Source organism: Mytilus edulis, chromosome 11 (genome assembly GCF_963676685.1).
Source record: "Mytilus edulis chromosome 11, xbMytEdul2.2, whole genome shotgun sequence".
In the NCBI taxonomy this organism is placed as follows: domain Eukaryota; kingdom Metazoa; phylum Mollusca; class Bivalvia; order Mytilida; family Mytilidae; genus Mytilus; species Mytilus edulis.
The window spans coordinates 19,617,206-19,642,453 of record NC_092354.1 but is presented as its reverse complement, the minus strand read 5'-3'; the positions used below and the strand labels follow the sequence as shown (position 1 = coordinate 19,642,453).

Sequence of the window (25,248 nt, the reverse complement as noted above, 5' to 3'; positions counted from 1 at the left end):
AAATATGCATCTATCTATATATTTAAAATAAACAAAAAATCCAACAACATCTTTATTCAATGTCGGGGATTGTGTTCAGTTTTAGAAATTTACCAGCTTACTCTAATCTCTTTACAATACAACAGCTAAATTATCTGTTTTTAATTTTAGAAAAAAAAATGGCTGCCAAAACACAACCACACCTGTGTATAAAACATCAGGCTTATCATGACAACAACCAGATGGTGTGGAGATCATGTCGTTCCGTTACACATCTCCAAAACACAACACATGCAGCATAAGAAAAAACACACGAAACATGCATCTGAAAAACATGCACATGACAACGCACCTGTGAGGGTCTGAGTGGTCGCGGGTAGTAGAACATTGGAACCAAATGTTTAATAATCCAACACAATGAAAACCAGATTTTCGATCACAAGTATTTTTTTTTCTCTCTCTCAGCTATAATTCCTAAAACCTGAGAATTGGGCGCCTGTCCAAGATTTCTGATTGCTACCACATGGCAGTAACACTCAGGGCTATTAACAAAACTTTTCTGGCAGGGCAAAGGAAGTGGATTATTCCATTAGTTAATGTCAGCAGGGGTGTGTTTGTGTTTTTAATTTCTTGATAATTATTCACTTTATCTATACTTTTAAGATTTTGTATTGACTTGAGTTGGTTTGTTGAAAGCAATTAACATTATTTAATAATAACCTAATTTCTTAATGTATTTTTTGTATTTTTTTTTATCATTTTTAAAAATATGTTTTGTTATATTTTTACTTAAAATATCAAAGAAATTAAAGAAAATTAAAGACAGTTTGTTTTTGAATTCTAAGTTTTCTTAAAGCGATTTTAGTCAATAAATTATTTCACACCCCTCAACATCACATGGACTATTCCAATGCATGTGAAATATGACCTGCATTAAGAATTTACATACAGTAATTATGATTTCCAGATGTTACCAATCACACACTGGTAAATACTTTTACACAGCAGGAACACACCAGGGCAGTTTTATTGTTTATTTCAAACTTTTTTTATTTTAATGGGTCCTGGTGGTATGGTTTCAATTAGAAGTAAGGGAGGATACAAAAAATTGTAATAAAAAAAAAATATATATATATAATTTTTTTTTTTAATTAAAAAATAAAATAAAATAAAAGATAAAAAAAAAAAATCTTTTTTTTAATTAAAAAATAAAATAAAATAAAAGATAAAAAAAAATAAACACCTTTTAAAGGGTTAAATTGAATGTACATGTTTCACTGACATTTCAGATTAAATTTTTAATAGCAGGCAACAAACTTCAAATGCTCTTAAATGAGGCCCCTCATGGGGGGGTCCTAGTAATCACATAATCACCATTTTTTTGCAAATATAATCACATAATCATTAAATATTTGCTTATCTTTAGTAATCAAATAATCATAAACTAAAAATACAGTCCTAGGTAATCAAATAATCATGAAATATTTGGCTTAATAATCAAATAATCATTAAAAAAACGGCCAAGTAATCACATAATCAAAAACCCCATGAGGACCCTCTTAAATTTTACCGTCAATGAACATTATTCCACTTTTGATCATAGTTTATATGACATTCATTAATTCTCAGATGCTTTAACCTCACATGTAATGGAATTAAACTCCAAAATATTATTTTTTTTCTGTACAAGGTAACAATTTATATGTAGATGCCAAACTTGGAAAATCTTTAAATTAAATTTTTCAATTTTAAAATGGAGACCAGCTCATAAGTTTTTTTTTATTTTAGCAAATACTCCTCTTCTGACACATTTTAATACCAATTTTCTGGAACTAACACATATAGATTCCCACAACCCAAATAAAATGTGTCCCTTTTTATTAGGGTCAAAGCAAAGGTAAATAAAAGTTAAACCGGAGCAGGTAGCTGAGTCTAACATTATTTTGTTCGCAATGTGAAAATAATTAAAATTCTTTCTATATAGGATTTATCTCCCTTTAAACACTTTTGTATAGTAAAATTTCATAAAAATTCATTTCAACCGTCTCTGTTGAAGAGTCTAAATAAGTAGAAACAATCACACGAACTGACAGGGAACCAAAAAAAATAATATTATAAAATTCTAATTTAGGGACAAAAACAATACAAGTGTAATATTCTTGTACTAATAAATATTATTCTTTCGATGTCTAGCTTATTTCCTTATAATGAAAAACGGGACTTGATTACAAAATTAACGCCCTTGACCCCTAGTGACCCTTTCTGTGTGGTAATTAATACAGTTTTTCCTACAGAACTAACGACCTAAATTATATACAATAAAGACCATGTTAAAGCATGTTCAAAGAGACCGCAAAACATCATACAACCGCGACCTGCATAAAAATGACGAAACATCTAATTAACCCTGGTGGCAATAATTGCTTACCTCACGCAGGTACGACAAGACAATACTTTGTTTATGTAGTACCAACAGGTGAATTAAATGTAATCGTAAAATTTAATGTCCTCTGACAATATTGAGATAGATGAGTAACATCATTATAAATGTTTTTAGCAAGACTGTTCTATTTTTTGTGGTCCACTTTTCTGTGGTTATCTGCACTTGTCCTATTTCAAAATAACCACTACTATCTTTAATTGTTAAAGAACTAGTTCACATAAAAGAAGGAATTTAAAAATTAAACTACTAAAGATTTTAGATTACATAATTTTCTCCTCATGAAGTTTACATATTATTTTTAATAAAAACACCACAGATTTACACCAATAAACAAATTTCATAAAGGTCTTTCTTCCCTCTAAACAAATTCCAGAAATATTTTTTTTCAAAACAGTTTTTTCAAGGACAACAAAAATTTCTTGGAACATTACAGATCTTTTCAAATGGCTCTCTCTTTTAGAGTTAAAAAAGTTCTAGTTAATTTTGGAAATCATCTCTAATCTTTGTTTCGTTACTAGTTCAAATAACATAATTTCAAAAAAGCTGTCCTATTTCCCTTTTTCAAAAACTTAATACAATACAAAATGATCAGATTAACTCAACATAACCACTCTCCAAAACAGAGCATTTTCAGCAAGTCTAAAATCATTTCTTCAAAACAAACTTGAGTTGTTTCCCTTAGACTACTACACACTGACTGCCAATACACAAACAGGTGTATTACACAGATGTTGTTAATAAACTGTAGATAACAGATCAGTTCTGTCAGCTCTATTACATCACTAAACAGATGGAGCAATAAAAAACACATTCTGTGCACATGCTTCCAATACATAAACCAACCTTACACATTATTGTAGATAGCAATTGAATATTGTTATTTGATCTTCAAAGAAAAACCTGTTCTAAAGGCCAAAAATCAAAAGTATACAAAACATTTATTCAAAATTATAATATGGCACAGAATATCTTAATATCTAAAAATAGATTATGTGTTAAAAAAGTAATTTATTATTAAAAAAGTGTTTTAAAGAAAAAATTAAAGAATATGTAAAACTTTATATCTAAAAATAGATAATTTTTTAAGAAATTTATAATTAAAAAATATTTTGAATAAAGATAAACAAAACGTCTGTTTTGATGAATCTTTCAATTCAAAATATCATGCTCAGAATATCTTTATTTGAAATATTAAGAAATTAGAAAACAAAACAATTATCTTTTGACGAATCTTAGAAGTCTAAATATGGCAGTTCAAATTACAAAGAGATCTTTTTGAAATACAGGGAAATATTTTCTAGTTGATCAAAGCCTTGGGATAAAACACAACTATTTCTTCTATATGATTCTAAAGTAAACCCAAGTATGCACTAAATAGAATATTGCTATTGCAGGAGTCGAAATAGAAATTTTCATGCATGGGAGCCCAGCCAATAATGTTGGTGGCCAAGTGCTGTAGGATCAAGCAAAATGGTTGATAAATCTTAATCTAAGGGGCCATATTTTATCAGGACCCTGCAAATTTCCATCACTATATAATACTAAGCCAAAGCCTTCACTCCCTCCTTTTTTGATTGCCAAAAATTCCTTATCTTTGACTAAATTCATGAATTTCTTTTCACTATATAATACAAAGCCAAAGCCTAAACCCCTATTTTGATTGCCAAAATATCCTTATCTTTGACTAAATTTCATGAATTTTAGATAAATTGTCTGATCATTGTTTGTTTTCTAAAAGCCCATTAATAGATTAATTTTAATAATTTCTATTTTTTCCAGAGAAATAAATCAATTTTAATCAGTTTTTAATAGCATTGTTATAATGCTATATACCACCCTACTGGTTCCCAGTTCTTTGATTATTTTCACGGAATCCAGATACACCCTAAACAATTTTTAATTCAATTCTGCAATATTTCATGTTGCTAACACCATCCATTTTATCCATGGATGCTAATTTTTAACTCTACCATTTTTTTACTTTCAAATCTAAACATGTATTTCCTCATGTGAGCATAAGCACCCAGCTGTGCGCCACATTTTCAAACTCAATTCTAAAATATATTGTTTTTTCAAAAGTTCAAGTTAACACAATTTTTATAACGCACATTAAAAATCCAGTTCCGCTTAAAACAAAAGCATATTTTTCGTCAAATCGCTTCAACAGATTTCCCCCAGCTGTATCTAAAACAATAACAGCTTTCGTTTATTGTAATGAACTAAGTTAATGGAGTTCTATTCACAATTTATGGTGTCATAATTTTACTTTAAGTATATTTGAAAATAAACATATGACAACTGCAAAATTTTACAAAACTATGCAAGGAAAAGAGATAAGATCATGAAATAAAGGAAGCTAGGCATCTTCCTACACATGTATCACTTTCAGCTTGTCCAGTGGAAAACATCTTTGGTTTTAGAAGGGTATATTTGTCCATATTATCTTACATAGAGAAAATATTCAAAAAAACAAAAAAAAATTAAAAAAAATAAATAACATTTTCATTGCACACATCATGCCCATGAAACATTTTTTTCTCTCATTTTAAATCAGACTTTATTTTTTTTTTTTACCAAAACTATGCCTCTGCATCTTCCCCCTCAATATAAGAATTGTTTAATTTGAATGTGAGGAAAAGATTTGAGCTGATTCATGGAATAAGATGCTCATTTCAAGGCAGTACTACATTAACACATCCATGATCAAAGCAAGACCGTAATGGCAGGATAAGTCACATGACCAGTAACATGACCTCAGTGTGATAACGACATTAAGATTTACCTGTGGTGCTAGGAAATCTAGGAAAGCCCAATCGTCCAGAGCCATCATGGCGAAATAATTGTTTGAGTTTCAAATCTCTAGGTATATATGACGCTGGTGAAAAACCACAATAAACACACACTATCAATCTCGTTCCACAAAACACGGACAAATCGGCTTCGATACTCTTTGATCACATAAAAATGTGTCAGACAAATTTCAGATCTTTGAGGTTTTGAAAACAAACTTAGTCTAATCCTTCTGTGTCATTAATTATATTACTCATCTTCCAAAACAGTTTTTTTAAACAACTATTTTTTTGCGGGGGGAGTTCCTTCTATTTTTTTACAGATCCAATGCCAGACAAATGATAAGATACTATTTTGGCCTTCCATAAATTTCTGATGACACAATTCTACAAGTTATAGTGATCTTTTTTCTTCTATCTTTTGAAAATCTTCACTTCATTGTCACTTTTCAATGAAATTTTTAAAGTTTAAAGTGTTTTAACCACAAGAACAAAGAAAAACATCAACTTCTTCAGATATCAGTCCAAATTTATCAAATCCATGTTCAACAGCTCATTCTAAGAATACAGTTATCTTCAGACTTTTAAAGGTATACATTTCAGCACAAAGGACCTTCCTTTTTTAAAACCACACAAATAAAACTGAACAAAGGAAATTTGGTATGGATGTGTTTTCTGTTTTTATTTAAAATTTATTTACATTCATCATTTTATCCTATCATAAAAGAGACAGTGGGACATGGTCAATTGTCTTTATTATAAATCTATTTAAATAATTACATGGAAAGATGAACTGTAAACTGAACTGTCTGAGGTTCACAAAAGGGGGTATCAAATTTCAATTCATAATCATTTTTTTACAAATTCCTAAAAAAAAGCTTTTTTGTGATTCAAAAGATATTTGCATTTTTAAATATAAAGCGCAAAATTATCCCCAAATGAAAATAATTACCAGACAATTTTCTAAACATTCAAACATGATATCATTTTACAAATCTTTTTTAATTAGGTATTTATTTTAACCATCATTGCCCAAGGACCTCTCATGTGCATTCAACCATGACCAATCCTCACCCTAGGTCCCATAGATGTTTTAGATAATGTAAATAACAAGGTAAACTTCATCTGGCCATCTGTTACCTTAGAATCAATAGCCTCTGAACCATGGAACAGGTGCCTGCCTTCTGATTGGTCAATTTTTTTTTAAGTATAAAAATCTAAATACACACACAAACATTGTAATAGGATTTAACCCCTATGTAAAGTCAAACATATTCAGGGAACAATACCTTATATTGTATTTGCTTTTCCAAAAAAAAAAAATCATTATTTTGAAAATCTATCACTATGATACATTGAACTCCATTTCCTATTTAAATAGTCATATTATTCATTATTTTCAAAAATATTTTAATAAATCATTATCCTGTGAAAGTTTTTGGCAACAAAAAATAATAAAAAGTCTTTATTTTCAGACAAATTTTCAATACTTAACATTTCCTGAAAGTTCTTAACTAATTTTCAAAAAATAATAGAAGTCTTTTTTTTTAGACAAATTTTCAATACTTTTAATTTAATCCTTTACATTTCCTGAAAGTTCTTAACTAATTTTCAACAATATTTTAATATCAATAAATTTCCCAAATTTAATGTAAGTTTAATAAAACAATCCCCATAAACAATGTCTTCACATCAAGTTGATACGATTTGGAAACCCAAGATATTTTGACATACAATTTTTTGAAGCATTTAGCCCTTTCTAGGCTACTACACAACATTTTATGTTTTGAATGATTAAAACCTTCTACATGTATTAGCAGTAAATCTATTGAAAGAGACCAAGTCAGTGATATTTGGTCTCACCACAGGAGCAATGAGCAAAACTGAGAATTTTTTTACAGACTAAAATATTGGACAACACTGTTAGAGGCATAGCCAAACTGTTAGAGGCATAGCCAAACTGTTTATCAAATAATTTTAAAATGAAAAAAAAAACTGCCACTGAATAACCTTAAGGAAAGCCTAACTGTTATATAAACATTTAATGAGATAAAATAAATTAAAATATCAAATAACCCTGAAGATGACATTTTGTTACAGGTGCTAAAAATGCACAAGAGTTACAGAGCAAGCTGACATTTGACACTTAAGACTCCCTCCATGTATCTTGAAGGTTGAGGCCAGCGCTTAAATTGAGGAGACCTGTGTTTCATGTAAAGATGAGTTGCGCACAAGGCAACATTACGTGTATATATACACTTTACGTAAACAATAGGTAACATTAAGGAGTTAACGAACAGCGCCATATCTTTGGAAACAGTCTGACCTGACTATTTTACTTTTCATCAACAAACAATCGTAAAAATACAATATGATTACACACATGCATTTCATGAGAAAAATCATACACTGAGAAATGTATGACAAAAAAAATATAGTACCTATTCCTAAAGGGGGTATAAATATGAAACAAATTTATTTCCACTACATCCTAAACAGCAACATAAAAAATACTTTGCACTACTTTTCTTTTGGTTCTAATTTTAAACACAGTTCTATTTTTAGCCAAGTCAGCCATCTTAGATTGCAGACTTGGTCATCAAACACATTATTTAAGCTAGTTATTACAATGATGATTGTGGCCAAGTATGGTTATATTTGGCAAAACATTTTAAGTGAAGATTTTCTAAAGTTATCAGACGATGAGGATGGATAAGTGATGAGAAAAGCTCTTTAATTTAATGAGCTACTGATTTTCAGTTTTATTACTCTGTGATTAAAAAACAAATCAACAAACCTTTGATCGTTTTCCTGGAGCACTGTGACCACTTTGCCGTCGTCCTGGAAACAAATAAATATAATTGATAGCCATTTCATTTTTTTTTTTTATTAATGAGCTTTAATATAGAAATATTGCGATGATTACCAATACAATAGACATTCCATCAAACTTAAGAACAGGGATATGAATAACTACAGTTCAACAAACAAGTCATTCATGATTGTTGCTGTGTCCAGGGTCTCAAGGATTTTTGAAGGCGATAAAATATGTTTATAAGTTTAATGTCCAGCAGCAAATATTTCACACATATAAAACACGAAAATTAATTTGGTGGTATCTATAATTAGGGTTGCCCTAGGTAGATGGAGGGGACTTATATTATCATTGGAAATAGAGAATGTTATATAAGGCCAAGAAATGTATGTCTGTTTCCTGCTGCCAAGGCAAAAAAATCAGGGTCGGTGGGTCGGGATTTTTTTTTTTTTTATTATTATTTTTGCACTCCCTGTCAGATTTGCAGATGGTTAAATGTCATGTTTGGATGGGGTCCTGTAGCCTAAAATCATTTAATCTATTAAAGAAGCTTTAATTGAATAATCCTCCCAGTGCCGACATTTTTTAAACCTTAATTGTAGCACATTTGTGCTTGGAGCAGCCATTTTGATTGTTTGGGTATAGTAAAATACGGATCTGGATTGGACCGGAAACAAATTTTTCCAGGCCGGAAATTTTTTTTTCTCCAGAATTGAATAAAAAGATCTAGGGTCAGGGGCTTTGAGTCAGGGTCGGTCGGGAAACAGGAAACAGACATATATTTTTTTTTGACCTTAGCTATATATGGCAATGGTTAACTTCAATAAACAATTTTTGGTCAGTGTTTTTCACATGCAAAGAAAGATATTTATTCTTTTGATATAATGGGTAGTCACATGACCTTATTTTCTTAATGAGGAACAACTTAAGATTATTTTTTACAATTTCTCCCGAAGGTACTCGTTTTGAGGATTTCTAACCTTTTTAACACAACTATTATTATTTGTATGCAAAAACACAAAAATATATAAAGTCTGCAATTAAGATTTATGTTTGCAATACCATTGTACCAGATCTTGTACTGAAGGCAAATAACATATATACAATTGTTTTTGTCTCCTGACAAAGTTAGATAAGTAGGTGCAACAATTTCACTTTGAAAAAATATGTAAAACGTAGAGAAATGTTCTGAATTTAACAATGGTGCTTAACCAAAAATTTTAAGTTTTATACCAGTCTTAACAGTCCTTCACCAAATTTCTTCATGAGTTAGGGTCTGGGATTAACAATTTAGGTAGGTAGGTAAGGATGGAGTAAGGGAGGGAGGGAGGAAAAAGTGCTATACTTTACAGTGCTTAATTTATAAATATGTACAAATTTACAACAACTGGTTTTACATTTTACAGAATTTCAATTAGTTTCATTTTCAATTTCATGGCTAAAGTCTTGCATCCTTCCAAATGTTTGAAAATGAATGAGGTTATTGTCTAATGAATGAGGTAAACTTATAGTCCAAAGAATAAGTTAAACTTATTGTCTTAAGAATGAGGTAAACTTATTGTCTTATGAATAAGGAAAAGTTATAGTTATAGTTATATAAATAAGGTAAAAACATTGTCTAATGAATGAGCTATAAAACTTAATTTCTAATGAATGAGGTAAACTAATTGTCCAATGAATAAGGTAAACGTTGTCTTATAAATGAGGTAAACGTATCGTCTTATGAATTAGGTAAACAACAAAGACATTTTAGACATTATATTTTAAACCTTATATTTGGTCAATGTATGACTGCTAGTCTCACACTGTCAAAGCAAACAAACATAAATATAAATATCAGGAACCATATACAGTAAAATAGAAATTGTGTAAATTTAGTATACACTTTCAACCCAAATCATCTGCTGTCAGAGTAGTTTCAATGAAATTTTCTTGGAAGATTTATTTACATACATGTACACAAAAAACATTCCAATTTTGAACATTTAACTTAGATTGCGGACCAATTTACACGAGCATGTGCAAACAAATGCAGCATAAATACCTATATATAAATCTGATGAAACTAATTATGAAATTCTGTAAAATTAGTTTAAGGGATAAAAAAAACAAAATAAACATGTAGAATTCCCCCATCACCATAATGGTTAGTACCACATTAAAGTTAAAGGTTAGTCCATTTTAGGAAGTAAGGGTAGAACACATGCCTCGGAAGAATGCAGCTTTACCTCCAGGTGACAGGGTGTCAGGTGACATCGGCATACTGTTACCCATCATTCCCTGCAAAACAAAAATAAATAAATTTACGTCTCCTTTTATATATATACTGTAAATTCATAATTTCTTGTGATTTTTTTATTAAGGCAAATATTGCAAACGTGTGTCTCTTGCAATGATGTCAATGATAGGAACTTGCAATATGAAATTGTGTTACTGGTATTTTTTCTACTTTCAAAGGTCGTAAAAAGTTAGCTATCCAGCAAACTAATTTGGTTGCTCTCCCAAGCACGTTGCCATTAACAAAAGAGTCCTTAAGGTAAGTTTTAATTAGTGTCAAACAAGGAATTTATGAGTGAACCCTTTTTAAAAAGGTTGTATTGCTTTGCAGTAGCATTCTCTGTCATGTATTTTATTTTTCTCAAATTGCAGGTTTTAGCAACCTCAATCAACAGGCGCGGATCCAGAGGGGAGGGGGTTCAGGGGGTTGGAACCCCCCCTTTTTTTTGGCCGATCAATGCATTTGAATGGGAGCATATAGCTGGAACCCCCCCCCCCTTTACTCTAGGTTGGGAACCCCCCCTTTTTAAAATGGCTGGATCCGCCCCTGATCAATCCAATAGAACCTCAGCCACATCATGAGGCAACCAATACAACCTATAGCAATGTCAGAGAAATTTTATCATTTTGAGTTATTAAAATCATTTCATTTTAAACTAAACTTTGCCTTCCCTTATATATTTGTTATGGGGCCAGTTGAAGGACGCCTCCTGTTGCGGGAATTTCTCGCTACATTGAAGGCCTGTTGGTGACCTTCTGCTGTTGTTTTTTTCTATGGTCGGGTTGTTGTCTCTTTGGCACATTCCCCATTTCCATTCTCAATTTTATTGAATGTTTTTAAGAAAAAGGAAAAATGTAATGCAAAAGAAGTTTGTTGATGCTATGAGTATGAATTACTCAGAAGTGTGATTTCGACAATCTTTCTGTCTTTGAACATGCACATACAGAATTTAAGCATTCTGAATAATTCATCAAATTCATAATTATCAATACAAAAACACAAAAAAATTTCATAATAAATATTCTGTAAGTTTTACATAAATAAAATGTCTATGATTTATAGTATTCCAGGTGCAATCAGTGTGCCAAAGTATTTACAATGCCAGGTGTCTTCTGTTCAACTTTCTTTCCATTAAAATTCAACCCTTGTAATAAGGTACATGCCAAATAAGGTACATGCCAGCAGATTTAAAATGGAGAAAAATACCTTTTTACACTTAACTCAAAAGAGATTTAAATTTTCCAAGAGTTGTCTTTCTTGGTAACAGATTTGAGGATTTAAAAATTCTGTTTATGGATTTTTCAAAGATTTTTTTCAAAAAAACATTGGGGGGGATTTATATATAATGTCCTTCAAACAAAATAGTTGAAGACCATACTTTGACTTAATATGGTTTAATTTACTTTTTTTACAAATTGTGACTTGAATGGAGAGTTGTCTCATTGGCACTCATACCACATCTTCTTATAACTCTTCTTTTATATGGTACAAATTGTTGAGAAATAAGCAAGATCACAAAAATACTGAACTTCCAGCAAAATTAAAATCAGAAAGTCCCTAATCAAATGATCTCAAAGTCAAAATAAGTTAAAATCATTACTTAACATTTTTTTTTATCATACGCAAATTATCAACAAGATTAACAATCGTTCAGTGCATCAAGCTACCAGGGGTTGATTTCAACACCTGAACAGAAGTTACATTGGTACAGAGTTGTTTATCTTTTTATTACATAAACATGCAAAATCACTTCAAAGAATGCTAACATTTTTTACCTCCTATCTCAAAATTAGCCAATATCAGGAATACAAAATCACTGATCAATTGACAAGCCAAACAACTGGTCTAAAATAGGATCACAACGACCTAAATTCTTTAATTATTAAAAAGAAGATGTGGTATGGTTGCCAATGAGACAACTCTTCACAAGAGACCAAATTATTAACTGTAGGTTACTGTAGGGCCTTCAACAATGAGCAAATCTCCTACCACATCGTCAGTTAATATTTAATTTCTTACTTTCTTACTGTTGTAAACTACCTACTTTTTAGGGAGGAGCAGGGCTGTAATATATGAGGGAACAAGAATGTGTCCCCAGTACACGGATGCCCCACTCGCACTATCATTTTCTATGTTCAGTGGACTGTGAAATTGGGGTCAGAACTCTAATTTGACATTAAAATTAGAAAGATCATATAATAAGGAACATATATACTAAGTTTCAAGTTGATTGGACTTCAACTTCATCAAAAACTACCTCGACCAAAAACTTTAACCTGAAGCGGGACAGATGGACGAACGAACGGACGAACGAACGGACGAACGAACGGACGCACAGACCAGGAAACATAATGCCCCTCTACTATCGTAGGTGGGGCATAAAAAAAGAATATTAAACTTTATATCAGTTGGGGGATTTCGATATCTTCCAGGGGTTGGTTGACCCCTCTCCCGCTAATTTCTTTCTGAAAAGTGTGAAAATCTCATGATGTTCCAGGCGTTGAAACTACTTTTTCAAAATAGCTAAATAAATCTGCGCCTACTTTCTAATCTATTTATTTTTTACAATTGTAAAAGGCGCAGGTGAAAACTCATTACACACAAACTGCTAATAACAAATTTAGCACAATTTTAAAAGTGTTACGCGTCATGCTGGTTTGGTTCAGTCAATGACTTAGATAAAAATAACAAAAGTACCTATATTTGTACACGTATACTATTTTCATCAAATCAATTTTTCGTTAAAAATATTTCTTTTCATGATAATTCAAAAATTTTGAAAATCCCCTTTTTTTCCTCCGTCATAAACCACCTTCTGTATAATATTCCTTCTGAAGAATCTCGGTTATAAATTACATATTTATATTCATTACGCATTTTTTACAAAGCTCAGAATACAAACAAAAGACAGCATAGCTTTGCTAATCAATCCAGACTTTCTCTTCGACACCTGCGTCCCTGGCTTAAGGCTGATCATTGCTGAGGACCATCTCAAAAGACAAAATTCTGTCAGATAGGAATGTTATAGAATTTCATATCATACTACATGTACTCAAATAATACAGATTTACACCTTATAATCGCGTGACTTTAGAAACATTTTTTTTTTATTCATGACAAATGTAATGTTTGAGATTAAGTGCATAAGTTAACTTTTTATGTACATGTACTATTTTTCTTAATTTATGCATTTTTTTTACCAGTTGAATTTGATGATATGTAAAGGAATTTGCGCACTTAGGCCAAACTATGACATGACAATTAAAATAACACTCAGTGGCGGATCCAGAGGGGGAGGGGATGGGTTGTGGAGGTTGGAACCCCTTTTGGATTTCAATACATTTGAATGGGGACATAATTGGAACCCCCCTTTTAAAAATGGCTGGATTCGCCTCTGACACTAATTCAGATCAAGTCAATCCATAACTATCTATCATGTCTATAGTATCAGATATTTCTAATATATCAAGGAAAATTCAAAACAGACAGTCCCTAAATATCAAATGGCAAAATCAAAAGCTCAAACACATCAACGAAAGGAAGGCTCTTATTGCATCAACGAAAATTTCAACATTTAATACAACAAATCCATTCTGAGAAGACCCCTGTAGTTAAAAAGACAGGAAAAGCTATGATAGTTTATTGACAATAATAACATGAGGACTCCAATGTTCAGCACCTGAGACCAGTACGACATGAGACTAATTAGAAAACAATATCACGATACGATCTATAATTTGTCAACGTGCTACCGGGACTCAGTCGCCTAAACACATCTCGGAAAGTGTAAAAATATTACCAAGGAGATATCTTTAAATCCGCTATAGGTTAACATTGCCAAAAAAGTAAAAAACACATGTAAAATGGAATATATTTATTTGAATGAAAAACATATGAAAAATGTGAAAAACATTCTTTTTTTTATTTTAGTAAGAATCATATCATAATTTCAGAAAATGAAATATTAAAATAATTTTATTGTCTAAAATTTAAAATACATTTTTTTATTTTTGTAAAACCTATTCCGTCAGAATTTTTTTTTAAATTCTAGTTTGATAGGAACACTTTGGCAATGAAATTAGCACTTTGTAAATTTGGGGAGTCAAATCAGCTTAGCTTTTCTTGTTTAAACTTCATCATGGAACATCAAATCCCAAAATTTAAAAGCCAAGAGTATATATATACTGATATATTTGAGGAGCTATACACCCAAAAGGGACCTAAAACATAAAACTTCTTTCCAGAACAGAATGTGTCCCCAGTACACAGATGCCCCACTCGCACTATCATTTTCTATGTTCAGTGGACCTTGAAATTTGGGTCAGAACTCTAATTTGACATTAAAATTAGAAAGATCATATCATAAGGAACATATATACTAAGTTTCAGGTTGATTGAACTTCAACTTCATCAAAAACTACCTCGACTAAAAACTTTAACCTGAAACTGGACAGACGAAAGAAAAGGACGAACAGACCAGAAAACATAATGCCCCTCTACTATCGTAGGTGGGGCATATAAAGGTAAACTCTATTCTAAAACCCGACAACAGAACAAATTGTAAATTCCTATATACATGTAGGCAGTCACATCCTGAAATTCAAACAACCAGACAAACAAACAAACAAATTTCGAAAAACAGTTTTCAACAAAATCAGGCTCGTTGTAAAAAGAACTCTTACCATGCTGTAATAATTTCTCAACATTTCTTCCTCTAACAAATATCGTCGTTTCTTGGTGTAATACATGTTGCTCAGGAAACGTGAAACAATACAGTGAGACAATACTTACCAGTAGAAAACATATGTCGTAAAACAACCTGTTACTGTAGAAACTTAACTTGGATAATTTATAAATATATATGTTAATTAATTTCAGCGAAACTTTCGATCTCTGTTTTAGTAAATAGCTTCCTGCTGTGATTTTCGTCAGAAACTTTACAGCAGATGTCAAAAGTTGAGAACATCAAAAGGCCCTTGACAGAAATCTTATCCAACTGTAAATTCATTAATTTTTTCGTGGGTACCAATTTTTGTGGATTATGAAAAACTTGTATGTTCATGGAAATTTAATTTTGAGGTTTTGCAGAGGTTTGCATACAAGCCTATAGAAAATTTGTCATTTGTTGAACATTTAACTTCCTGGTTCCCCTGTACCCATGAAATCCACGAAAAAATTGGTATCGAATGAATATTACAATGAATCCACAGTTTAAGGGAGGTAGTCAACTTGCATGATTACTTTTAGGGTCTATTCTAGAAAATACCTAACCGGGTGGTCCATGTGTCAATATATACTTGAGCATCAATCAATGGTGCAAATAGACCTTTGACATCAATATATGACAATCCACAGTTTATGGCAAATAGTCAACTGGCATGATTACTTTTAGGGTCTATTCTAGAAAATACCTAACCGGGTGGTCCATGTGTCAATACTTGTGCAAATAGACCTTTGACATGAATACATGATTGAAAGTCCACTCACTGGCATGTTTCTTTTAGGGTCTATTCTAGAAATGACCAAAGAGGTTGTCAGTACATGTATGTCAATAGCTGAAAATCAAGCAATGGTTCAAATAGGTCTTGACGTCAATATAAGGTTAAAGTCATCAGGCATGATTTTTTTTATAGGGTCTTTTCAAAAATGACCAAACTTGGTGGTCACTATGTCAATAGTCGAAAACACCAATACACCTTTGATAGCATAAGCAATATATGGTAGAATGTTCACTAGTATGTTTTTTGTTGGGGTTTATTCTAGAAATGACCTACATTTTTTTGTAACTTGGGTGGTCAGTATGCAGTGATATTGTTGGCTTTTTTTCAAAACTACCTCTACCCTTTTTTATTGGGAAAATATGCGTAATTTTCATCAAATTGGGAAATTTAGAATAAACCATGAATTTGACTGAAACTTCAATTTACAAACTCCCTTTCAACAGTCAAACCCTGCTTTGAAATAAGATCCCTTTTTGTCTGTGGTGATACATAAATAGACCCTCAAATCTGCACAAATAGAATTTTCATGCATGAAAAATGTACAAATGAGTGTTTTTCAGTTTGAATTCATGCACAATTACTACTGAGACTGCACTGTTTGGGAAAAAAGTTGTCTTTTTTGGAATAATTTTAAGCCATTTTTTTTCAAATTGGGATTCTTCTCCAGGGGAAAAAGCCTTTATTCTCCATTAAGGCATTTAAGGCAAACAAAATCACTGGTATGACAACTTCAACAGATGAGAGTCAAGAACACCATTAGGCCTATGACAGTAATATACTGGCAGAAAGCCCACAAGCTTGTCTTCTTTTAAATTTTATTCTAGAAATGACCAAACTGAGTGGTCAGTAGGCCTCTTTATCAAATTGAAACCAGATGGTTGGCTATTTTTGGTTGAAAACAAACAATCTATTTCCATGGATACCAATTATCGTGGTTCGAGGGAAATTATATTTTTCGCTGATTTTATATTTTGTGGCTTAGCCAAGGACTGCTTATAAGCTTATGGAAAAATTGAACTTCCTTGAATACATACATTTCTGAATTTACAGTACCCAGAATGCACAGTAATAAACTTCCTGTGTAAAAGCACTCTTACCTGTTGCTGTTGTGAGTTCATGCCTGGTCCATATTGTTGTCTGTGGTCTTTAGCTGAAACATACATAGACACTGATAAAAACATATCAAAGATACTGATGATAAATATGGCAGCCACCATATAAGCAACTCTGTGTCATTTGAAAAGGTCAGAAAGGCTTGGCAGATGTTGGTTCTATACTATACTTACTATTTACAAATATCAAGAGAAAAAAACACAGAAAATTTAGTAATATACATGTAGCTATAGGTTAAAATGACTTCTGTCTGGTTAATTTTGACCAACCTATTTTTTTTCTCAATTGAACCTTTGAAGGTTAAGACCAACAGCTTTAATTGTAAATTTTCATGAAAACACACACGTTTCCAAAGGTTGGAAAATTAACTTTCAATATAAATCTATTGAGGGTCCTAATAACAAATTGAAATTATTCATATCTCCAACTTGTTAATCTGTCTAGTTAAAACCTGTATGGTCAAATAAGCCAGAATATTTGCCCTTTAATGGCATATTCAAAGTTTATGAGATGTTTTTGTTTGTTTGTTGTGTGATTTGGTTGCTTTCTTGTTAAAATGTTATATCTCTCTGCAGGAGACTAAGTGGCTGTGTGATCTAAGTAACACATCTACACTGACCAACAGTGGATCAACTTGAGGTTCTGACTTTGAGCCTGACTCATGCTGAGATGTGTATGACTCCAATCTTAAGGTGGTACCTAACACTACAGGGAGATAACTCTGTAAAGTCAGCTTAACGTTTTAATTACATTGTGTTGTAAAAGGAATATTAGGCTTCTTAATGATCAAAATTGGGTGTTTGTCAAATTGCTATATAACCAGTGTAATTTTTCTGACAAAACGGTTGGTTCAAATTTTTTTTTAATTATTATATTTTTGTTAAAGTGTCAAAGTAAATACTTTGACAAAATTTTATGAAAATTAAACGAGCCAAATTAATTTTAGTGAAAGTGTTAGGTACAACCTTAATTGACAAGGGATAAATAGTTCCTATGCTGAAACTTGTTATTCACTCTGGATATGCCAGCTTCAAACACCATTGTTAATGGATCACAATGAAATGCCTAGGCCACTAAACGTGGCATTGAACATCAACAATCTAGCATATTTCCCCTCATTCAAAAATAAACATAAGTTGACAAAATCATACATACTCATAAAGGGATGCATATTATCATTTTGGCCGTCATAATTTTGTCCATCATATGGAATCTGAAAAAAAGAAAAAATGCATTGAAATAAAAATGCCATGAGTCAAATGCTTATGCCTATAGAATATTATGTAAATGTATAATAATGTAAAACTTTTAACAACCATATTTTACTTAAAATTCTCAACCAATTTTTTTTCTTTGCTTGTTGCTAATAAATTTTAGGTGAAAGTGATAATATTTTCACTTATCAACTATAATACTTATTTCAATTTGGTCTATATGGACTATCAGTTTGATAGCCTTTATAAGTCTTGTATGAGTTTTAATTTTAGTTTCTTTAATATATTTCACAGTTTAGTATGATGTCCATTATCACTGAACTAGTATACATTTTTGTTAAGGGGCCAACTGAAACACGCCTCTGGGTGCGGGATTTTCTCGCTGCGTTGAAGACCCATTGGTTGCCTTTGGCTGTTGTCTGCTCTATGGTTGGGTTGTTGCCTCTATGACACATTCCCCATTTCCATTCTCAATTTTATTTTAAGAACATAGACTAACCTGGTGATTATTGTAATGTCCTGGAGGGGGATGTCCAGGAGGGGCGTGTCCGGGAGGGGCGTGTCCTGGAGGGGGGTTTCCTTGCTGCCAATTTCCATCATCCATACCTGAAAAATAAACACAAAATGAATTAAACTGCTGATTTCAAATTTTGAATACACATTGATAATGTCATCTTTAAAGCTACACTGCAGTTAAGAAAGATTTGGTCACTTTTGCTGACAGTTGGTGATATTAGTGGTGGTAATGTGTATGGAGTGGAAAAATCTATTTAATGTCCCTTTTTCAAGCCGATCGTTGCCCATAAAGACAACATGGTATTTATTTTCTTTCATTTTTATGCTTGCACCATGCATTGTGCATAAGTCTGATGATGGGAAAGAAAATTAATGGTACTAAGGTCATATCCATATTAAATCTAGAGTTTTGAACATTCTATACATGTTTATAAATTAAAAGGGTGGATAGGTGGTGCCATCAAAATCTGTCTGAACTGTAAGATATGCTCTTGGAAAAAGTTACCTGAATTTATTCTGTTAAAACTAAAAGCTATCAAAGTATCTGATTCCTATTTCAGTTTCACTTTCAAAATTCCCAATTTAAACTTACTTTATTTACTATATATTTCTAAGATATTTTACTTAAACTCTACAGCTACCTAATGTATTACATAACCTCTGTAACAAATAGGACTAACTCATTACAAAAGATCTAACAGATTGAGAATTCAAATCCAAATTTTACAAAAATATTAAGAACTCCACTTTTTTTAATTGTTAAATTGTACTCTACAAATAATTATCATTGTTTTACAAGAACTCTGACCCCTGCCAAGAAAAATATTCAAAGACTAGCAACCTCTTCTGTCATATTACCAAATGTGTAAATTTAGTCACTTTAAATCAATTTTTCTACACTGGTATTAACGACTGGTGTATAAATAGAGAACCATAATTTCCTCCTAAGCTAGATAAAACAATTGGACGACTTTAGAAGGTGTTCCCGAACAAATTACAGACAAATTGATAAACATACACAAGTCATTACAAAAGTAATCCGCGGCGCTGCGACATATAATCGAAAAATCCAATCATATTTCCTGTAACGGTTGCCCCATCAGGACTGACGACAGCCTTTCCATTCAAATCAAACCGCGATCGGAATTAAACGAGCTGAAGATGTGAATTCCCAACGATTTCACTTGTGACAATTCTATTAGCCTTTCCTTTATAATTGGCCGTAGGGAGAGTGATGTAAACAACATTCTACAATTCTTCCGTATTGATCAGACCATTAGACAATGGATTAAAGATAGCTTCTGTTGTCTTTAAGGTTAACTACTTAACACACAACGTTAAACAATTGACTAACGTTTCATTACATGCTTAATCAGCAATAATTAATTTTTTGATCTTAAAATTATTGGGATTTATTTTTTTCTGAAATTGTTTGAATTTTTTTTGTTAAATTGTTTGAATTTTTTGTCTTTAAGGTTAAATACTTAACACACAATGTTAAACAATTGACTAACGTTTCATTACATGCTTAATCAGCAATAATTAATTTTTTTTTCTGAAATTGTTTGAATTTTTTTGGTAAAATTGTTTGAATTTTTTGTCTTTAAGATTAAATACTTAACACAAAATGTTAAACAATTGACTAACATTTCATTACATGCTTAATCAGCAATAATTAATTTTTGATCTTAAAATTATTGGTATTTTTTTCTTTCTGAAATTGTTTGAATTTTTTTTGTAAAATTGTTTGAATTTTTTGTCTTTAAGGTTAAATACTTAACACACAATGTTAAACAATTGACTAACATTTCATTACATGCTTAATCAGCAATAATTAATTTTTTTATCTTAAAATTATTGGGATTTTTTTTTTCTGAAATTGTTTGAATTTTTTTTGTAAAATTGTTTGAATTTTTTGTCTTTAAGGTTAAATACTTAACACACAACGTTAAACAATTGACTAACATTTCATTTCATGCTTAATCAACATTAATTAATTTTTATCTTAAAATTGTTTGAAATTCTTTTTCTTAAATTGTGTGAATTTTTGCATTTAGAAACAATTAATCGACTCCTATTTCATTAATTTTATTACATGCTTAAACAGCATTAATAGTTTTTGTCTTAAATTTGTAAATTTCGTTGTCTTTAAAGTTAAACACAATTATAATTGAAAAAAAATTTACTCACGTTTCATTACAGGCTGAAACATCATTAATAAATTGTCTTCTTCAAAATGTGATTTTTTTCTTCAAAAATTTGTCTATAAGGTTAACATAACATTTATCATTTACCACACCATGATAAACAATAAACTCACGTTTCATCACATGCTTAAACATTATCAACTAATTTTTTGACTTACTTTAGTGAATTGTTTGTTTTAAATTGTGTTTAAAACTCATAATTAACACACCACGTTTAACAATTGACTCCGTTTCATTGCAAGCTTATATTAAATTATCATTAAAAAAAATCATCTAAAAACTGTGACATTTTTTTTCTTCAAAAAATTGTTGTATTCAAAGTTAATTAAACACTTAACAAAGCCATGTTAAACAATTGACTCGAATTTATTACATGCTTTGGAGTTTAGTATGACATCCCTTTTCACTAGTACACAATTTTATTTAGGGGCCAGCTGAGGACCACCAGAGTCCAGGTGTGGAATTTTAACACTGCATTGAAGACCCATTAGTGGCCTTCAGCTGTTATATGCTTTTTGGTCAGAGTGTTGTCTCACCATTTCTATTCTCAATTTTATTATATCTTAACCTGATTTATAAAAAAAAATCCTAAAATTGTTTGATTTTCTTGTTTTTTAAATTATTGTCTTTTTGGTTAAACACATTAAAACATGTGATTATAAATTGCTTCACTTTTCATTTAATGCTTAAACACCCTTTAAAAAAATCTTGAAATTATTGTTTTATAGGTTAAACACTTAGCCCCCATGTTAAACAATTGACTCTTTTTTCTAAACAAAGTAGAACATCTATTAATTATTTTTTTTTAAATGTTGTCTTTAAGGTTAAACATTTAACACAAGAAAGATGTTAAACAATTGACTCACGTTTCAACACAAAAGTTCTCAACCAATGTTAATTTTAATTTAGTTTTTTTTTAACTTTTGTGAATTTTTTGCTATAAATTGTTAAGATTTTTTTTTAATTGTATGAGCCTTCTTGCTGTGCATAGTAAAAAATGTCTGAAGTAATCTAAAATTTAGAAAATTTGTAAAAAACCCTTCTCTGATTTTGTCAGATTAATGCACATTCAAAATTTTAAAGGCTGAAATTTCATTGGCTAGACACTGTTGTCACATCCATGTGAGCAAAGCTTGACATTTTGATCACAGTTTTTTTTTTAGTCATTCTTATATCTCATAGATATATACCACAAGTCTATGTACAAACCCCTGTACAAAAGGCAAAAATGGATCAGAAATGGCATTTGTTAGAAGCAGCTTTTATTTAATTTATTTGATTAATTAACAAAATCTTTTTGTAATATCTATATATATATCTTATTATATCCATATGACTTAATTGATTTATCAAGTATTACTTTATTTTTAAAATGTGTATCGAATACTGTAGTATGTAATTTCACATGTTTCATCATCAAAAATAAAATAATTACAAATAAAAAGTCTATGTTTAATCCAGTGTGATTAACTTGCTCGAAATAAGCCATTGTTATTCTTATTCCAAAATTTAGGTACCCTGTAAACCAGAAGCCTTTTTTCCAGATCGGCCTTACAAATAATACCTGCTATTCCATCTGGTCTGTAATAATGATCAATACACATTGGAATAAGCCTAGAAATGTGTTATTGCGAACCCTATCTTAGTTTTCCATAGATTCACCTGCAAGTTACCTGTCCATTTAAACTTTTGTAAGTCCTATTGTCCCATCTAACAAATACAACAGGTATTGTTCTCTGTGTAGTTTATTCACTGGGACCTTTAAATTTCTTCTAGGAGAAATATATCACTCATTGATTAATTTACCTGACCAAAAAATTATCTTCTTTTTTATTGAAATACTTCTAATAACTCACATAAACTGTATGCAATATTGTATTTATTCAATATTATCATTAATATATTTTCAATCTGTTCAATATAAAATCTGGTTTAATACTAAAAAGTTTATTTCAGACACATTTTTTAGTATTTTCCAATGAATTTACATGTTTTTGTTGTTGTTCATTTATAGACTTATGTTTATGAAGACCTTAATTTAAAAATAATAGTATTCAATTTTTTATTTATCAAACACACAAAAATATTGAATATTTGATCAGAAATCAACTTTTAATTTTTGAATCAGTATTACAAATGTAATATTGAACACATTAAAAACGAGTTCCTCCAGGTATCGAATGAATACAACACCACATGCAGTTTTTTGAGTCCTTACTTAGTATTGGTATAAGTATTTTTTCTTCATTGACAGTTCAATTTTTTACTCAGGTAGATTAATCAATGAGTGATATATTTCTCCTAGAAGAAATTTAAAGGTCTGAGTGAATAAACTACACAGAGAACAATACCTGTTGTATTTGTTAGATGGGACAATAGAACTGCCAAAAGTTTAAATGGACAGGTAACTTGCAGGTGAATCTATGGAAAACTACGATAGGGTTCGCAATAACAACTCTTTCATCCTCCTGCTTTTACAGAAAATTTAAAATAATGTGGTGTTTTGCTCATTGTTGAACGTTAGGTACTGGTTAACCTATAGATTTAATGAGCTACTGTTGTTAACATATTTGTACTTTGTTCGATAGTTGTCTAATAATGGGCAACCTTACTAAAAATAAATCTGTCCTATATACGTGTTATATATTTTATAAAGGAATGAAAGTTGTAAATATAACTCGCCTTCCCACATATGTTCCTGTAAAATTTATTTTTATCATAAAAATTTACACTTTAGTGTTGAACTTGATGGCAAAAACTGAATTCCACAATTGTTAACCAAACTGTGAACTATTGATTTCAAATAGAAATAATAAACAAAAATACTTAATTGATCACCTCCATCCAAAGCTTAGAATACAAACTATATTTGGTTTAAGCCATAAACATATCTACATTTGAAAATACTTCGTCAAAGCATTTTCATGCTAATTATAGCAGAGTGAGACACAGTTCGGCAGCAACCCACCTGCACACCATACATTCCTATATCATGAACAATTTTTTCCTTACAAAGTGCCAAGTCCTAAGACAGCATTAAAATATCTGGAACATAGTGAAAATTCAAGGAGTAAAACTCATATAGTTATACTGTTGCCAAAAACCCACTTATGTATTTCTATTTACCTAACATTTACCTCAACCGTGAATGATTAATTGAAGGACGATGGGTACAGAACACCCAGCGGCTAGTATTACAATCCTAACAATCCTACATGAACCTGGGAAGATGTTTTAATGCAGTCCAAAAAATAAGCAGATGTCCAGTACATTAGGCTTATACATTTGAAACTTTAACTGGCTCAAGTATTCACCTCCATACGAAAGAAAAACAATGAAGAAAATTCATCAAATTTTGTTGGACGTTAAGGGGCAAATATATCATTCATATTCTTAATGAAAAATAATGGTAGTCTCAGTTTGGAAGAAATATAACCTTTCCAATGACATTAACAACATCATGATAATTATTTGTCGTTAATTTCTTGTTATCACACCTTTCCTTGAAATTTGAACATTCAGCAGCAAATATTTCATATTCATGTTTGATATAAAAAAAAAAAAAAATAAAGAAAGTCTGGAACAGTAGAAATGTAACCTTTGAAATAAAATTAAACATATTGCAATAAACATTTGTCTCAATTTCTTGTTTTCACACCTTTTCCCCTGACATTTAAAACATATAATTTCAATATATATACATGTATATATTTCATTATTTGTTTCATAAAAATGTATATCAAAAATACAAAAACTGCAAAAAAATTTAAAGTAGTGGAGACCATAAATACTCATAAAATATATATCTCTTCCTTTACAAACCAATGGAATGTATGGAAAAGAACTGTTATATTTCTGACTTGGTATAGACATTTTCAGAAGGAATGATGGGCTTTGCTCACTGTTGAAGGCTGTACGGTGGCCTGTAGTTGTTAATGTCTGTGTCATTTTGGTTTCTTGTAGACAGTTGTCTCATTGGCAAGTATACCACATCTTCTTTTTTTTTTATATAAACCTGGTTTTGTAGCTAAGGAGGTAGCTAAAAGAACTATATTTGAGTGCAAACTTTCGAAACCATACCGAGAAAGATGAAAAATTGACCGCATATTGCTGACTGTTCAGCAGCAGATATTTCATATTCATGTTTGATAAAAAATAAATAAATAAAAGAAGTCTAAGAACAGTACAAACCTAACCTTTATATTGACATTAAACACATCGCAATAAACATTTGTCTCAATTTCTTGTTTTCACACCTCTTTCTCTGACATTTATCTTGTAAATTTCAATACCATTCGATATTTAATTGTGTCGTTTGGTGTCTTTCAATAAATCTTAATGTTCCCTAATTGTTTATACATGTATATGAATGGGAGACAACTTTCCACCAAAA

The 25,248-nt window shown here is 30.8% G+C and overlaps 1 protein-coding gene across 2 annotated transcripts in view; it reads right to left on the bottom strand.

The window, feature by feature from the left end:
• Positions 1–25,248, bottom strand: part of LOC139495284 (transcription factor 12-like) — a 73,824-nt gene that overhangs the window by 29,706 nt on the left and 18,870 nt on the right. For both annotated transcript variants that reach the window (XM_071283589.1, XM_071283590.1), the window contains exons 4-8: positions 18,632–18,738; positions 18,074–18,131; positions 16,903–16,955; positions 10,234–10,306; positions 8,009–8,052 (exon numbers count right to left, since the gene is read on the bottom strand). In XM_071283589.1, coding sequence (XP_071139690.1) covers positions 8,009–8,052; positions 10,234–10,306; positions 16,903–16,955; positions 18,074–18,131; positions 18,632–18,738 — 335 coding nt within the window. The remainder of the gene's footprint in view (positions 1–8,008; positions 8,053–10,233; positions 10,307–16,902; positions 16,956–18,073; positions 18,132–18,631; positions 18,739–25,248) is intronic.